Genomic DNA, 17,176 nt, shown 5'->3' with positions numbered 1-17,176 from the left:
ATGATGGTAGGTAGTCAAAGCCCTGGTGAAGGGTGTGGTTCAGTTGTTCCAGTCTGGGGTGGTACTGGGTGATGAACGGGACTCTCCTTTGTGGCTGGTCCGTGGGGCTGGTGGGAGGATTGGCAGTGTGAAGGGAAATGGCACAGCTCTGTTTGCGAACTAGGTCCAGGAGATAGTGCCTGTCTGTGAAGGCCTTGGTGAGACCCTCAGCATACTGAGCAGGGGAATTTTTGTCACTGCAGATATGCCATACCCGGTTGGCCAGTCTGTAAGGGAGGGATTTTTTTGTGTGAAAGGGATGACAGCTGTCAAAAGAGCCATCAGAGAGGAGGAGGTAAACATCTAGCTGGGTTGAGGAGCAGCATGTGAAGAGGATTAGAGAGAAGATATTGAGGTTGTGAAGGAACCCACACACAACTGCCAACCCCAGCATCTCAGGCTGGAATGCAAGTATCATATGGGATGCAAGCAGCAGTCTGAAGAGGGCGCCTGTTGGCATTCTAGTTCCTGACTACTCCACCAGACAGTGTTAGCCTCTCTCCCCACCTGTACACTACTATCCTTTCACCTTCCCCACCCCCTCCAGATTGCTGCTTGCATCCCAAGTGATAGTTGCATTCTGGCCCGAGATGCTGGAGTTGGTGGTTGTGTGTGAGTGAGGTGTGCTTCCCTGTATGAGTACACGGTATCTATCTCTCTTTTACTGATGAAGGCTGTGGCTGAAAGCTTTATGTGAGTGTCCTTTTCCTACATTGTTTGATAAATGTTACCTCTGTCGTTTAATATTTGATAAAAGTATACATACTCCTCAACTTCCTGTAGAGGCATTTTTACAGTCGTCCTATTGTTATTCTCAATTGAAGTAACTGAACAACATTTTAGTCTTGCAAATTTACGAAAGATAAATTGAAAGTGGCACAAAAAGATCAATGCTATGCCTACATTGAAGGAAATGCACAAGAACTGACAGTATTTGCACTGTCACCAAAGTCAATGTTGCACTGAAATGAGTTGAGACGCAGAAATGTGTCCATTCAGTTTCAAACCATTGCCTCCATCTTTATCATATTATTGTACAGTAATTCAGAAGTAATGAATGTAATAAAAGTTTTGTTCTATTTTTACAGTACATAGCCGAACTTTCTAAAATGTTTTTAAAAACAGTATTCCATATACTGGAATGTGGTAGTATGGACCAAAATGACAAAAATCTCCAGTAAACATGGGCCCTAAAATGCATATCTTAAAAGCTGTGGACACTTGTTCAGTAGATATGTTTCATAGTAATGGAGATGTAGTGCTCATAGCTCTTAAGGTATGCATTTTGAAGCCCATGTTTGTTGGACTTTGTCTTTTTTGGTCCATTCTACCACCTCTCAAAATATGGAATACTTTTTTAACACTACGTATATACCAATGGAATGATTTTACTATTACATGATAAAGACAGGGACAGTTGTTTGAAAACAAATGGACCCATTTGAAATTAGTCGCTTTTTATAATGTCAGGCAGAAATTTGTTTTGTATTTTCTTACTCCTTTTCTTCATCTGGAAATTTCCTGTAGATTGAGATTTATTTGTGTTGTTAGTTGTTGTTAGTCCCATATTTATTATTTGTGATAGGAGTGCAATTAATTTTCATTCATTGTTTTTACTAAACAATTTATTTTGTACTTGTAATTATTGCATTTTATGCCACAGGTTAATTTGCAACTGTAGTTATCTTGAGCCCATTTATATTATCAAATCTCTTTAACAACAAACTTTGAACAATGCACTTTGGCAACTGCTAGACAGTGTACTATGGAAGCTTTGATCAAAGATCATTGTCAAACTTAGAGTGTGGGCATGATCAAAGTTTGCCACATTGTACGCCTGTTTGACTTGCTTCACGTGCTTCTAACCTGTAAAATGACATCAAAGTTTACTTCGTGTGTGGCTACCACTACAGTGATAATTTCTAACTGCAAAGAATATGCAATTCTTCTTAACACCCAACAAATTGATTATGAAAACCACAATAATCAGTAAGATTCTTAACAAAGAAATAACTGCAGCCATCAGCTGTATTCAGAGGTGATGCATCGTAGATGACATGAGGAAGAAATTGAGTGGACTAACGATTTGGCAGAAATCTAAGTGGTGTTAATAAAGCACACGTAAATTAAATGAATGTATTTCTTTGTTACTCTAAATAACCTAATCTTCATAAAATCCTGCTCAAGTGAGTTTACATACAGTTTCACATGCCTCTGAAACAACACGTGAAGTGGTATCCTTTGAGATGTGGGTATTACATTGCAAGCTGGAATAGTTTTCACTTGTTGCTAAAAATCTTAATGTAACCTTGAGATGATCTTTAGCAGGAACTGGATTTCATAAATTAGTGACGTTTTTGCAGATATAAGGGTCTATTTTTGTAACGGCAAGCTGAAATGTATATTTGTCCATTCTCAAATAATTTGCATAGCTTTTTATGTCATTACACTGGACCTCATGAAGCAAATTCCGATGAATACTGCTTCAAACTTCTCATTACCTACAGTTTCACACACCTTCATTTCCATTTTGCTTTCATTTTAATCAGTAAGCTTACTGCCAACATTACATTAAATTCTGCTGCCCAGGCGAGTAAATATTCAGCATTTACATATTTTCATTTATGAAGTGATTTTCTATACATCAAATTTTATCAGTACGTAGACACTTTTACCTATCAGTTATGTTAAGAGGTTTTGGCAGTTCATAGACCTGCATTAAAATATTAGCCACTCAAATTTATCCACGTATGTATTACAAGTAGCTCATGTACTATTGATGTGGATGTCTTAGTGAAAAAGAAAAACATGTGGCACATTCAAAGTCAGGTGTTATCAAGACAGGGAAAAAAATCACTCTTCAGTTCATCATTTACACTTGCACACTTTCGTACATTTGTCAGATACTGACTGCTAGCTGGCCGGAGTGGCCATGCGGTTCTAGGCGCTACAGTCTGGAACCGCGTGACCGCTACGGTCGCAGGTTCGAATCCTGCCTCGGGCATGGATGTGTGTGATGTCCTTAGGTCAGTTTGGTTTAAGTAGTTCTAAGTTCTAGGGGACTGATGACCACAGCAGTTAAGTCCCATAGTGCTCAGAGCCATTTGAACTGACTCCTAAGGAAAAAGTCACCCACCAGTGTACCCCCAGTATTTCAGTACAGAAACACCATGAAAGAAAGTTGTAGTTTCTAACTGATAATTATTAGAAAAAAACAAAAGAACTAATTTATATAGGTAGCATCAAATCATTATCTTCACAAGTATCTTTTATGACGTGTGCACTTTCTATGCAGTCTACACTGTGTCAGTGCAAAATAAATAAGATGATGATATCACTTCGGAAGGTGTTATACGTACTTCAGCTTGGAAGATCCAAAAGCTGTAATCATCACACAGTGTTGGCTTCACTTCTACTTCTGTTCTCTGAATTAAGTGAAAAACATCCATCAATGACATCAAAAAATCCAGTTATGCCGTATCAATTTTATTTGTGATAGATGAGTGTATACAATACACTACAACAAATTTGCAGATAAATGTGTGTGATGCCCTTCTACCACGTTCTGTGTTAATTCTGAGTATTGTCATGCCAAGCTGTCTGAAAAATGTTGCTAATGTAATGAGAACAATGTTTGAAAAGACAGATGCTACTAACTTCTTTATCGTAAGGAGCAATCTGTTTTCTCCTACGTTGTTGATATTACAACCTGGAGTTTCCATTGTTTACTATAATGTGAAATTATTCTTTATTTCTCTTCAGTAACAAGAAATAATGGTGAGAGATTGTCTTTGGGTAGTATGATGGGCATACACTTGGAAGATCCAAAATGCACCATTAATAAAAACTTCAGGCCAGTAAGAAAGAAGTCTGAACAACTTTGTTATATTGATTTTCAATCTGAAAGTTAAAATAATCAGAGAGCAGTGCCACATCTTTCCCCAGTGATGAAATTTATATTGCCATGCTTCTGGAATTAACATAAAACAAACTGACATTTTATTGCCCGCTATGGTTGCATCCTTTCTGAACTCAGTGGGGCCCTAGAAATAACTTGTAGAAAAGTGTTGTCTACTCAGTTGTATCATTCTTGCCCAACCAAACAAAATACAGTACAGTCTCGATAGTTCGAGTGGTTGCAACAATCTACTTTTCTTCTTCTTCTTCTTCTTCTTCTTCTTCTTCTTCTTTTTACTGACATGATAAATAATGAAAACATAATTGCAAAAGATAGATAGGGAGAGTACAGTTAAGTGACAAAGCAGACAACAATACAATCAACACTGACGATAAGCTCGCAGCCCTGTTGCACAAACATCTGTTGTCAGTATGGCACAAAATACCCCAACTACTGCCGGCTGCTACCGATCAAAAATGAGGAGTTCATATGCTGCTGTAGTTCCCAGTACCTCTACTGTACAGTGTTGTGTGTCATTTTGTTTGTTGACTGTGTGTTCCATTGTACACCTTACAAAGATGAGTGCTGTAACAAAAAAGAGGAAATTTGTGCCTTTGCATCTAAAATTAGAAGCACTAAGACAACTTGACAAACGAGAAACAATAAAAAAACTTGCTCTCAAAAATGGTGGCGGTGAAATTACTGTTGGTGACTGGCGAAGAAACTGACTTAAATTGGAACAGTTTTCTTCACAGAAATGCTCACACGAATCTCTCAGTGAAAGAATTATAAAGAAGTCAGACTTCGAAAAAACAAGTGAGGCATTGTTCATGTGGTTTACCCAACAGAGACAGAAGGGTGCTCCGATTTCTGGCACAGTCTTGCAAGAAAAAGATTTGTTTTTCAGAAACCAGTTGCAGGAAGGAGATGACAATTTCGCCACTAGTGTGGGCTGGCTCGACAAGTGGAAGAAGAGGTATGGAGTGCATCAACTAGACGTATGTGGAGAAAAACTCTCTGGTTACGCTCAGGCCATTTCAGAATTTATCGTCGAGTTTAAAAAAATCATAAATGAAAAAAATTTGTCTAATGAACAAATATATAACTGTGACAAAACTGGGCTAAATTTTAAAATGTTACCAGCGAGAACACTTGCTTCTTGTGAAGAAAAAAGTGCTCCTGGGCACAAAAAAAGCAAACAGCGGGTCACAGTTATGGCAGCTTCAAATGCAACTGGAAACCACAAACTAAAACTAGTTGTGATTGGGAAGTCTGCCACGCCAAGAGCATTCAAGAATGTATCCATCTAAGCTCTTCCGGTTGTCTATACACATCAGAATAATCCCTGGATGAATCAGGAAATCTTAAAGAACTGGTTTTTTAACTCGTTTGTATCTGACTGCAAGAATTTTTTAAAAGAAAGGGGACTGCCATGCAAAGCAATTTTGCTCATGGATAATGCGTCCTCACATGCAAGTGCAGGAGATCTGCAGTGTGACAGTATCCGCGCCTTGTTTTTCCCGCCAAACATTACCTGTCTCATTCAGCCCATGGATCAGGGCATTCTGGAATGTCTAAAAAAAAAATGTATCAACAGCAATTGCTACAGTCAATCCTGCATTCCGAAGACAATGAAAACATTGTAGGAGCTTTGAAGAAAGTGACTTTGAAGGACGTTGTGTACTGGATTAGCGAATCTTGGAGCGAAATAAAGTCACACACAATTTCTAAGTCATGGAGGAAAATTCTACAGGAAAGTATGCCAGACACAGAAACTGAAGATTTAGCAGATGAGGACGATCGACCATCGTGTAATTTAATCAGAAGATTGCCAGGGTGTGAAGAGGCAGAAGAGGTGGAAGTAGGCAAGTGGTTAAATTCGGACGAACAGTTGGAAGTGACAGACTCTTCTATAATTAACATGGTTAACATTCCATGGCAGTGTGAGAGTGACGAGGCATAGGCTGCACCGATGATGAGTCACATCGACGGCTACGCTGCTCTCGAGGCTGCCATATGCTGCGTGGAACAATAGCCTGAGGCGACACCAACTGCTCCTGAGACGGTGGCGTGACATTGGCGCGAAGAAATGTTGCAGCTTCGCCAAACTAAAGACACTTCACTATTACTTGTCTAAATAAATAATTATTGTTACTCTGCCAATGCAAATGCATGTGTAAATACTTTTATTTTAATAAAGTTCATATTTTGACCTGTATTAGTTACAATATAATAATATTTTTTTTTTCCCCATTTAAATTTCGATAGTCCGAGTTTTCGATAGTTCGAGGTGGTTCTGGTCCCATTCACCTCGAACTATCGAGACTCTACTGTATGGGCATTTCCTGCTCCAAGCATAATGTGGCGTCCACACCCAACTTCAAATTATTATATGAAATCAAATGGTTAATTTGTATTGGACTGTTACCATGAAAATAGCCATCATGCAGAAGGCTAGAGTGGCTTGTTACACCTATTCTTACATGGGCATCCAGAGTAAAATCAAAGTTAGCATTCTTCCTGTCATTTTATTTTCAATTGTTACACCTCAACAGTAAAGTTGCACAGCGATCCCATTTAGAATAAGGAATCTTTGTGAATCATGAAGTAGGATATTTTTCCACAGAGAGAGCAGCACGTGCATATACAAACCATTTTCCTTCACCAAAACAAAACAGTGCTGTATTAGCTGTTGAGATGGATAGTGACAGTGCTACTCCTGTTTTTGTACAGTTTTAAGTCTGACAGGTCCCTTCTATAACTGCTAAATCATCTTACTCTGAGTTTAGGACAAATAAGTATTAAAATCATAATCTGACCAGCCGTAGGTTTCCTGTTGTTTCCCTGTATCACTTGAGTGAGCAGTGGAATGATTGCTTAATGCAGCCACAATTACAACGCTTCCTCACTGCAAGTGCCCCCACCCCCTAATGAACTCGGTGTTAGCTTAACATTAAATTCTGACCTTCATGCTACTATTTTATTTTGATTCTGAATTACTGTTTTCTTCCTATGTGTCCAGCCCCAAAGAAGAACAGTGTGCAAGCAGCCAAAAATCTTGCATTACACCAGTGGGTAGTATGCTCACTCATTATTTTACACAATGCTTTGTTCTTAAATTGCTCTGCAAAACCTCAGATTGACACTTCATGCATGTGTCTCTAACTGTTATTACAAATGATTGAAGACATACATACACATCAGAGGTGTGTGTGTGTGTTTTTTTTTTAACATTTACACAAACTTTCACAGTTTACCTGTTGGCTGAGACAAAATATATAAGGGACTTTAATAGCAGAAAACTTATATGACATACACTGTGTTGCAGAAAAGTGCACATACCAAGAAGTGAGGCTGGAGAGAAACATTCAAAAGCAAGTAGGAAGCTTAAACTGCGTTATAGTGCTGCTCGTCTACATGAGAAAGGAATACTGCTTGAAGTTGACGGACTACCAGCTGCTCAGTTTCGTAACCTACAGTTTGAAATAAGCCCGTCTGAAATGCCTGGCATATTTATTGTCTCCGCAAAGTTCATGGGAGTTGACATGGAGAAGGTGGATATTGATATGCAGGTAAATTAAATATTATTGCATTCTGTTATAAAAAATATTGATAGTGCTAAAGCTCAAATTAATATTTCTGTGCTATATTTTCATTGGTACACAAATATGTGAATAAAACTGTGTTGTATACAGGGTGGAGAAAAATTGTGTCACAAAATTTTAACCCTGGATAGCTGATGCCAGTAGGAACCAAAATTAACAATGTTGTGTAGGTCGACAATGCATCATTTTCAAACCACGGAAACTTGGCACCATGAACCCCGATTGGCCATGTTGCCGTTCATCGGTTGACAGGCAGCACTATGGTTGTCAGTTCACACATACAAAAGCCCCGTGCCCCATCACTGCCCCAACATTATACACACAAGTGTCAAATAAGTCTTACTGTTTGTCTCCACCTCACGTCAGAGGCATCACACCTAAGCTTCGCTTCAGAGCAATCGTGTGTCACGTGCGGTTTAGTCATACAGTAAGCATGGCAGCACAGTATTCGTTTGAAAAACAATGAGATATGGTTTTTGTTTATGGATTAGCCGATGGTAATCTGCATGAAGCTCAACAGTCGTATGAGGAACAGTACTCAGCAAGATGCCACCCACACCCGCAAACATTACAATAATTCACCGGCGACTTGGTGAAACAGATTGTTAGCGGGATATCGTGGTGATGCTGGAAGACCTTGAACACGACAGGATGCTGCATCTGAAGAGACTGTTCTCAAGTGCTTCAAGGAAGCAACTACGACAAGTACTCAAGTGGCTGGACACGACATGGGTTCACTCATCGGTTAGTCTGGGAGGTTTGAGGGATGACAGCCAGCATCCATTTAGTTTACACCCTGTCAAAGACCTAAATCTTGTGGTGGATTGTGAACACAGGCTAGGGTTTTGCTGGCAGTTACTGCAATGTGTTGCACAAGATCCCAACTTCCCCACCATTGTGTTGTTTACCGATGAGTGCACTTTCTATCGGGATGGCCTTTACCACATTCAAAATTTATTATTGGGCAAGGGTAAATACTCACATCACATTTGTCCACAGACACCGGGAACAATGCTGGAAGATGTTCCCCTGGACATACAGCTACGCAAATGGTTGCAGCATCATGGGGCACCCATACATAACAGTCATGCTGTGCACAGATATTTAAATGAACTCTTCAATGGCGGGGTAGCTGGCTAGCTGGCAGATGTGCTCGTATGACATGGCCACCGTTATCACCAGACCTCACACCACTGGACTTTTTCTTGTGGGGATTCTTCAAAGTTAAGGTTCACCACCTGGACGCAAACCACCTAGAAACAAAGAGGAATTAATGTATTGCATTCAACATGCTGCCAATTAAATCATGGTAATGCCAGGAATCTTTGAAAGAGTTCGGTAAAACACCTTTCGACGTTACCGAGCTTGTCACGTCTTGAGGGTCACCAATTTGAACAACTGCTTTAAGTAAATAATGTCCTAGCTACAAAAAAGGGCTCTTTTCAGTGCTGACGCAATTTGTAAAAGATATTCTGTACACGAACTAACAGCTGTTGATAGGTTTGTTCCCGGTGCGTCTTATCATGAAACTAGAATAGATGTGTCAGGACGGATTTGCCCCCAGAGTGGAAGGCTGGCACGCTACCACTGAGCGTGCAGACCGGCAGGCAAAGCATTCGCGGTCATGCATGGACCAGAGCATCCAGCAACTGGGCAATCTCGTGGCCAATCGAAAGTCCTTGGTGCCAAGTTTCCGTAGTTTAAAAATTGTGCATTGTTGACCTACACAACATTAGTAACTTTGGTTCCTAGTGGTGTCAGGTATCTAGCTTTAAAATTCTGTGACAAAATTTTTCTCCCCCTGTATAATCACAAATTTTGATTTTTGTATATTGCAATTACAAGGGCATGCTGAAAGGTAATGACTCCAAATTTTTATTGTGTTTCCAATATTGGTTGAGGTATTACATGTCACACATATTACTTGTTCGAGTTTCCAGCTTTCCTGACAAAAGTTGCAAATCTCTCCTGCTAGAGGCCTCCAAATTGTTATTTGTAACATGGCGGTGTGTAATGTAACCGTGTTGGTGTGTGTGAAATAGCATGCTGTAATTGAGTTTCTGACTGCAGAAAAACTGCCTTCAATTGAAATCCATGGAAGAATGAAAGCTGGGTATGGTCATGATTGTAATGATATCAGTAATATGCGACATTAGGTAGTTCATGCTCTTAATGAAGGGAACGATGGTGCTAACCTCAATGTGCGTTATAGATCTCACAGTGGATTATTGTGTATGACGATAGATGAGACTCATGGGGATCAGAGTGATAAACTCATAAGAGAAAGTTGTAGGATACCATAGACACAGCTCCGAGATAAATGTGGCATATCACAAGTGTGTGTAAGGACCATCATTGCAGAACTTCTGTACAGGTAACAGTGAGACTGGTGGGCCCCCCAAATGCTCACTCTTGACATGAAACTAAGGAGGATGGACACCTGTCAACAGTTTCGTTTGTGTTTTGAGTGTTGAGGCTGATGGGTCCCCAAACAACATTTTGGCAGATTGTGAAAACAGGGTTCACCATTTTTATCCTGAAAACATGAGAGAAGCACGGACTTCCCCCACAAAGTATCACCAACACTAAGAAAGTTAAAGACCATGCCATCAGCAGGTAAAATCATGGTGACAGTGTTCTGGGATGTTCAAGGTATGGTGTATTTGGAATTCATGCCTAAAGGCACCACCGTAAACTCTGTGAGGTGCAACGAAACCCTCAGGAAACTAAAAGCATGCATTCAAGGAGTTCGTCTTCACATGGAGCACTCTCTCCTTCAGCATGACCATGGCAGACCCCACACGAGTACTGTTACATCTGTAGCAAACCAACACTTTGGGTTGACTGTCATCGATCATCCTCCATACAGTCTTGTCTTGGTCCCCATCCGATTTTCACATGTTTCCAAAACTTGAAGAACACATTCGATAACATCACTTTGATAGTAATGAAAGGGTGCAACCTGGGATGAGGTTGTAACTCCATCAACAATATCAAACATTTTACAGTGATGGTGTCAACAAACTGTTTTCTCCTTGGGAGAAATATGAGTATGTTTGTTGCTAGGGTGACTATGTTGAGAATTTAGACATGATGAATAAAGATGCAGTGTTAATAAAGTTGGTTATATTTAAAAAGCTAAAACAATTCAGAGGCATTACTTTTCAGCATACCCTAACATATCATTCCTAAGCTGTATTATACACAAAATGAAATGATGTATGATAAATGGTGTCTTTCAACAGGTGTGAACTTTGTGGTGATTTTTTCTTTAAGGAAAAAAAATTAATTGTTGTAATGATACACAAGATGCTGTGGTTCAATGAATGGTATACAAACTAATTTTAAAACTTAGGAATATTTCTGCATGTGGTCCAGTTTTGACTAATCAGTCTGTGGTCATTATTTTGGTTCAGTTATCACCTTTTGCTTCACACTTGTTTGTTTTTAAAACAGTGTTATTCTTGTACCTGATGATTGGGAAATCTTTATTACAGGGCAACAATTCTTTTTACACTTTCCTGTATAAGTGTAAATATAAAATTCTTCTGTTGACAGACTGTTGTAGCTTCAGCTAATAAGATTACATGACACAGCATGGAAACCAGTCTGTACTTTAAATTTGCAGTGGTACCAATAGTTTGTAACATGGTTGTTTAATACAGATGCTTAAAACTAAATAATTACTTTCAACATATGAGCCTTAACCCATTTAAGCTACTCTGTGTCTCGTGAAATGTCGGTGGAAAGAGGGACAGTAAATGAGATGAACAAGGCAGAGGGTGTAACATCAGCTTTAAGTCTACCTTTAAAAATGGGTAATTGCCAGAAAAAAAAATTTTAAGTGAGAAGGAATAATTGGTGTTGGTGAAGTGGACTGAAAATCCAGATGAATGCACATAAATATTAAGCAGAGTATTTTCTGATTCTAAGCTTTTAAATATTTATGTAATCTGATTTTAAGATGTTGTCCGTGCCACATGTAATGTATTTTCAAGACATACACTGCAAATTATTTGTTCTCAATACAGAAATATACTGGGTCCTCTGAAACTAACACATTAAAAATGCGTGAGCATAAACCAAGAGTGACCTGTAGCTAAAAACTTCAACAAAAAAAATCACTCAATCAGTAGAGGCATGAAAAAAGTTGTTTTATTTGATGTTTTTTTGTCAATTTTTATGTGTTGACAGTTTTCAGGTGTGTAACCAGTTGTTGGGTGATTTTTCGCCAGTTTTCACATACGGTTTCACCAGTTTTCATGTGATTTATGCCCTTTTTTGGGTGATATAACTCTGCAACCATACACTGTTTAAAGTTGTTTTTAAAGCATTGTCGTAACTCCATAGTTCTCTTCTGATGCAAATTTATGGCGAATCATAAGCACTTCACTGTAATGTGAAAACAGGTGTTTAGAGTTTTCACTTTAGCATGTAAAAACAAACTGCCTTCTGCACAACAGTAGACATTTGACAATGACCACATTTCCTGCTGGCTTGGAAAATTGTTTTTCCACAAATTCTGAAGGGTTGCATCCCTTCAGGGTATCTACTCCACTGAGACCTGCCACTGCAGATAAATGTAAGACTCATTACCATGTAAATATTTGTAGGGTTCACCATCATCATTCTGAGGATGAAACAAGAACCTAGGACTGAACATAATCTGTTTTCATAAGAGTTGACGGCTGGCCGCAGTGGCCGAGTGGTTCTAAGTGCTTCAGTCTGGAACGACACGACTGCTATGGTCGCAGGTTTGAATCCTGCATCAGTCATGGATGTGTGTGATGTCCTTAGGTTAGTTAGGTTTAAGTAGTTCTAAGTTCTAGGGGACTGATGACCTCAGATGTTAAGTCCCATGTTTCTCAGAGCCATTTGAACCATAAGAGTTGTCAGCCTAGTCTGGAGGTGCAACCCAGTGTGTTTCACTGTTTCCTTTAACTCTGCCTGAAGTACCTATGCGTTTGTAAGAGGTTGTGGGTTTCATTACTAAACAAATCATTTCTCTCAATAAAGGAACCATCTTGAAATTCCTATATATTTAAACTTATGTAACAGTTTTATCTGCCGAAGTCACATTTGCTGATAATTTTGTGCAACAAATTTTACCATAACTGAGACATTTCAGAGAGTTGCTTACTGCAGTGGATGAGTTACACTGCATATTTTTGTAGTATATAGGTATAAAATCAAATACCACCAAATACGGTACTTAAGCTTCAAAAACACCCAAATCAAAATAGTACCTGTTCAATTTGCTTCTATCAGCCAGTCACAGCATGGGAGACACATCATCACACAAACTTGTTTCTGGTAGTATAACAGAACACTGAGAATGTTTATTTCCATGTTTATTTGATACTGCAGAATGAACATTTCACTCCGCAATTGAGTATGTGCTGTTTTGAAACTTCCTGGCACATTAAAGCTGTGTTCTTCATCAGGACTCTTGACAAAATCATGACCTACAGCCTAACCTAAACCATGGGCGACACTACAGATCAACCCATTAACACAAACTTGATCTACAAAATAATGAAAATAATATTTAATAAAGCTCCATGGGGAATTAATACTATGTGCCAAACTGAGACTCAAACCCGGAAATTTGGCTTGATAAGAGTATGGCCCCCAAAAGGCAAGGTTCTATATTTCAGTCCTGGTTCAGCACTTAGTTTTAATCTGCCAGTAAGTTTTATCCAGTATTATTATCTCTATTTTGTAAATAATGTTTATAGTGACAAGTGGATGTGTAGTGTAGCCAGAGGTTTAGGTTAGGTTGAAAGGAGATATATGGTTGTGAGTGGGCGAAGCCAATGATGATTGTCTAAGAAGCTACCATACTCCTTGTAAACCATGATTTAAATTATTCCATCTGTTACAGTTGATGACATCGATGTTTGTATGACTTCATTTATCCTATGGTGTGATTGACTGATAGAAGCAAATCAAGCAGGTGACCTGTTGATTTACATGTTTGTGAAGCTAAATTACTGTATTTATGGTGTGGAAAGTTCTGCCAGATTGTAAATCCTTTAGGAATAAAGGAGACAATTCACAGAATACTACAAGTGTTAAGTTATCGACCAGGTGTCACCTGCCCCTCACCCACACACAATTTGTCATCTTTGCCCCTAAGACACTTACATAAAGTAATGTATTTTATAATTTTGTATTTATACTTGCTTTCTGCAACAATACCCAGTTTAATTACTATACAACATTAAAGATTCACTAAAACAAGCCATTTACAGCAAAATTTAACATACAAAAGTATTGGGAAATGTGGCATTGACCAATAAAAGTGTTACCAGTATAGAGTTCTTTGGAAGTTGGGTGTTATGGTTCCTTATGTGGGAAATGGATGGTCATTTTAAGGAAATACACAAATCTCAGACTTGTGAAGAAGTCAAGATCTAATTTCAGCATCAAATAACCATCAGTCATTGATATTAGTAAACTCCTGCTCTCAGATTTTACAACATTTTTTACTTGGGAGTAGGGGAAATGTCTAACTATTTTTTGAGTTATTGTTTACATGAATACTCTGGTCCACACTCATGAGCATTCAACAGAAAATATAATGAACTTCATGATACACGGCTTTCACACTGCAGAATGTAATTATTACAATTTAAATGTTTGGGTATTGTGACCTCTGATTGGAAGCATGTTGATTTGTTGTATAATTGCCACATATCCTGAAGAGTCAAGGAGAAAATGAGAGATCATATCATTTTCTGAGAAACTAAGCTTTCTGGTGAAGATTTTTAGACCAATTAAATCTGCTTGTAGATAAACAATTTTTAATGTGCCATATCATTCTCTGTTTATTTTTCAGAATTTACTGCAGCTTCAGTATGAGGGCGCAGCTGTTATGGATCTATTTGGCAAGGCAAAACTGAATGTTAATCTCCTATTATTTCTGCTTAATAGAAAATTTTACAGCAAATCATAATTCACATTACACATAAGGTAATGGAAATGGAAAAATATAATATTTTTAGTAGCTTTGAGATACTAGTTACCTGTTCATCATATGTGTGCCCTATGAGCAGGTCTTTCACTGCAGCCACAGCACCTCTCAAAATGAAAAGGATGGCAGAGCAAAGGAGACCTTCACAGTTGTCAGTAGCACAAAAGGTCTATCCCACAATAAATTATAACAAAAGGGTAACAAGCCTCAGACGTACCAGCATAATAAATTAAAGGGAGAACTGCTGTTCATCTGGAGCAGGCAACTTAAAATATGTACAACAAATGTGACAACAGTTTTGTCATGTTCCACTACTGAAGACATAATTTGTTTGTCTAAGGGAGTTCTGCTGTTAAGCTGCTTAATGCAGGTGGCTAGCAGTTCTTGCTACTGACAACTGACCAATTACTTACATTTCACCTTTGCCACAGTATAGATATTTGTGTGTCTACATAATGTCTTACTGTTATACAGCTACATGTACCAAAGTGATAATTGTTACTTTCTGATAATTGCATAAATTTACATGTAAGCTGATAATTTGCCCAGATGAAGTAAAGATTTAATCTCTCATAAAATTCTGTTTTTAATGCATAGTTCTTTTGTGTATTGTGACTCAAAGGTAATGGCTCCAATGAATACAGGTGTTTTACATGCTTTGTTTGTACTGTTATTTCAAGCTATAAAAAATGTTTTTCATTTTGAGTACAAGAGAAATATAGAAGTGAGACACAAACAAATTGAAACTGCATTATATGAACAGTGTAAAGAAAATTAAAACTTACAAGAAGTAACTATGTTGCAGTTACATGATTTCCACAATGAGATCGTCACCTAAATCCCCATTTGCATCTGGAAAAGGGTCGTTTCAAAGATTTTGTGGAAAATTATGACATTCGTAAGGTGCCTTGATGCTGAAGGAGCTCAGCACAGCCTTCTTTTCTTTCTCTCCTCAAGAAAATCACACTCTACCTGTTCAATCTCAGAGACATTTCTTGGAAAAGTAGAAAAAGTATTGTTAACTGTAATGGGCAAAATGTATTACATATTAACATAGATGCTGAAAGTCACATCTTTTGACAAATTGCTTAAAATCATTTAATATCTTGTAGAATTAGATTTTTGTATTTGGTATAGATGGCATGCTGCACTCTCTCTCAAATTGATTAAGTGTAAATACTTGGTACTTTCTTACTAAAATGAGAATTTGGATAAGGCAAGAGCTGGGAACACGTCAGAAACATCTTCCATCCAGCAAGATTCAATGAATTCATAGTTTTATTTATTGTACTTCAACTTCAGATGTTGTAAAGATATTTATCTCTTGTTCATAGAAAATTTGGAATGCTTCTTTCTTCAGAAAACTATGAGCAAAAATAAACCAATTTTAACCAAATGGGATCAAGACTGAACTAAAGAACTCTGCCAAAGATTGCAATAAAATTACTTCTATACACATACCAATTATATGTTACTTTGACTACAGATATGGACAACACTGTCATATTCCAAATTTATTGAAGTTAGAGGGTCAGTTTTGAATGTTTATGCAGTTTTATTAAGTCATAAGGTTGTAAGCCACAATGTCTTTAATATTTTAAACACAATCATATGTATAATGTAATAACGATCAACACCAGTTTTGACCATACAGTGGCCATCTTCGCATTCTATGTCATAGATGGTATTTGATGAAGTGTTGTCACAATAAATCTGAAAACAATAGATGTTTGTGAAAATTAGTTATATTCAAAATGGCCACACTATTATTCTGTCGATTATTGTAAATATTTTAATTTGTTTGTTTTTCTGTCAGTATAAAATGCAATATCATTATTGTACTTGTTCTTGGCAGGGCCAAGTACACTCTGGACAATACCTAATTCATTATTGTCATTGTTAAGTAAATCATATTTTTAGATGGCTTATTTTATATTTTATAAATAACATTAAATCAATCAGACAAAATCTCAGTTACCCAATTATTTTTGTGTATGTATATATGTATGTGAAATAACGTTCGAAACTGTGTACAAATATATATTGTTAAGTATTTTTAATACTTGTCTGAAAGTAAAATATAATACCTGTAATGGATATTTTGAATAGGACACATTTTGTGCAGGATGCCACATGCAAAAAACCTGTTTGTGTGTTCAGAATATGTTCATTCAGATTTATCATCTCTCTCTCTCTCTCTCTCTCTCTCTCTCCCTCCCTCCCTCCCTCCCTCCCTCTCCCCCTCCCCCTCTCTCCATCTCTCCATCTCTCCATCTCTCCCTCTCTCCTTCCTTCCCCCTCCCCCCACCCCCTTACCCACATGTTTGTATAACTGTCCCTGTCCCAGTCTCTCTTTATTGACACAGATGGAGGACAATCTTTCACATTTTCTAGTCATTTTGAATCAAAGTTATATTGAAAATTATTGCTATTTTTATTGCAAATTAGAACCTACAGGGAAGAAATATTACATGAGTTGTGTTCTATTTATATAATGAATCTGTATCAACAGAGAACATCATTTGTTCAATTGCTCTCTTATTGAAAGACAGGTTACATGTCTTTATTGAAATTTGTATGTATAACTGTTTCTTCCAAAATGCATAAATCCTTACTCTTATAATTTTTATGTGCATTTGTATTTTTATATTTTTTAAT

General features: G+C 37.8%; 1 protein-coding gene across 1 annotated transcript in view; it reads left to right on the top strand.

Annotated features, from left to right (window-relative positions):
• LOC124612604 (ras GTPase-activating-like protein IQGAP1) overlaps positions 1 to 16,719 on the top strand; it is a 340,604-nt gene extending 323,885 nt beyond the window's left edge. The window contains exons 31-33 of the mRNA XM_047140897.1: positions 7,266 to 7,509; positions 14,384 to 14,517; positions 14,601 to 16,719. Of these exons, the coding sequence (XP_046996853.1) occupies positions 7,266 to 7,509; positions 14,384 to 14,500 (361 nt within the window). The 3' untranslated portion in view covers positions 14,501 to 14,517; positions 14,601 to 16,719. The remainder of the gene's footprint in view (positions 1 to 7,265; positions 7,510 to 14,383; positions 14,518 to 14,600) is intronic.
• The last annotated feature ends 457 nt before the right edge of the window (positions 16,720 to 17,176 follow it).

Source organism: Schistocerca americana, chromosome 1 (assembly GCF_021461395.2).
Source record: "Schistocerca americana isolate TAMUIC-IGC-003095 chromosome 1, iqSchAmer2.1, whole genome shotgun sequence".
NCBI classification, from domain to species: Eukaryota; Metazoa; Arthropoda; class Insecta; order Orthoptera; family Acrididae; genus Schistocerca; species Schistocerca americana.
This window is presented reverse-complemented; position numbering and strand designations above follow the sequence as displayed.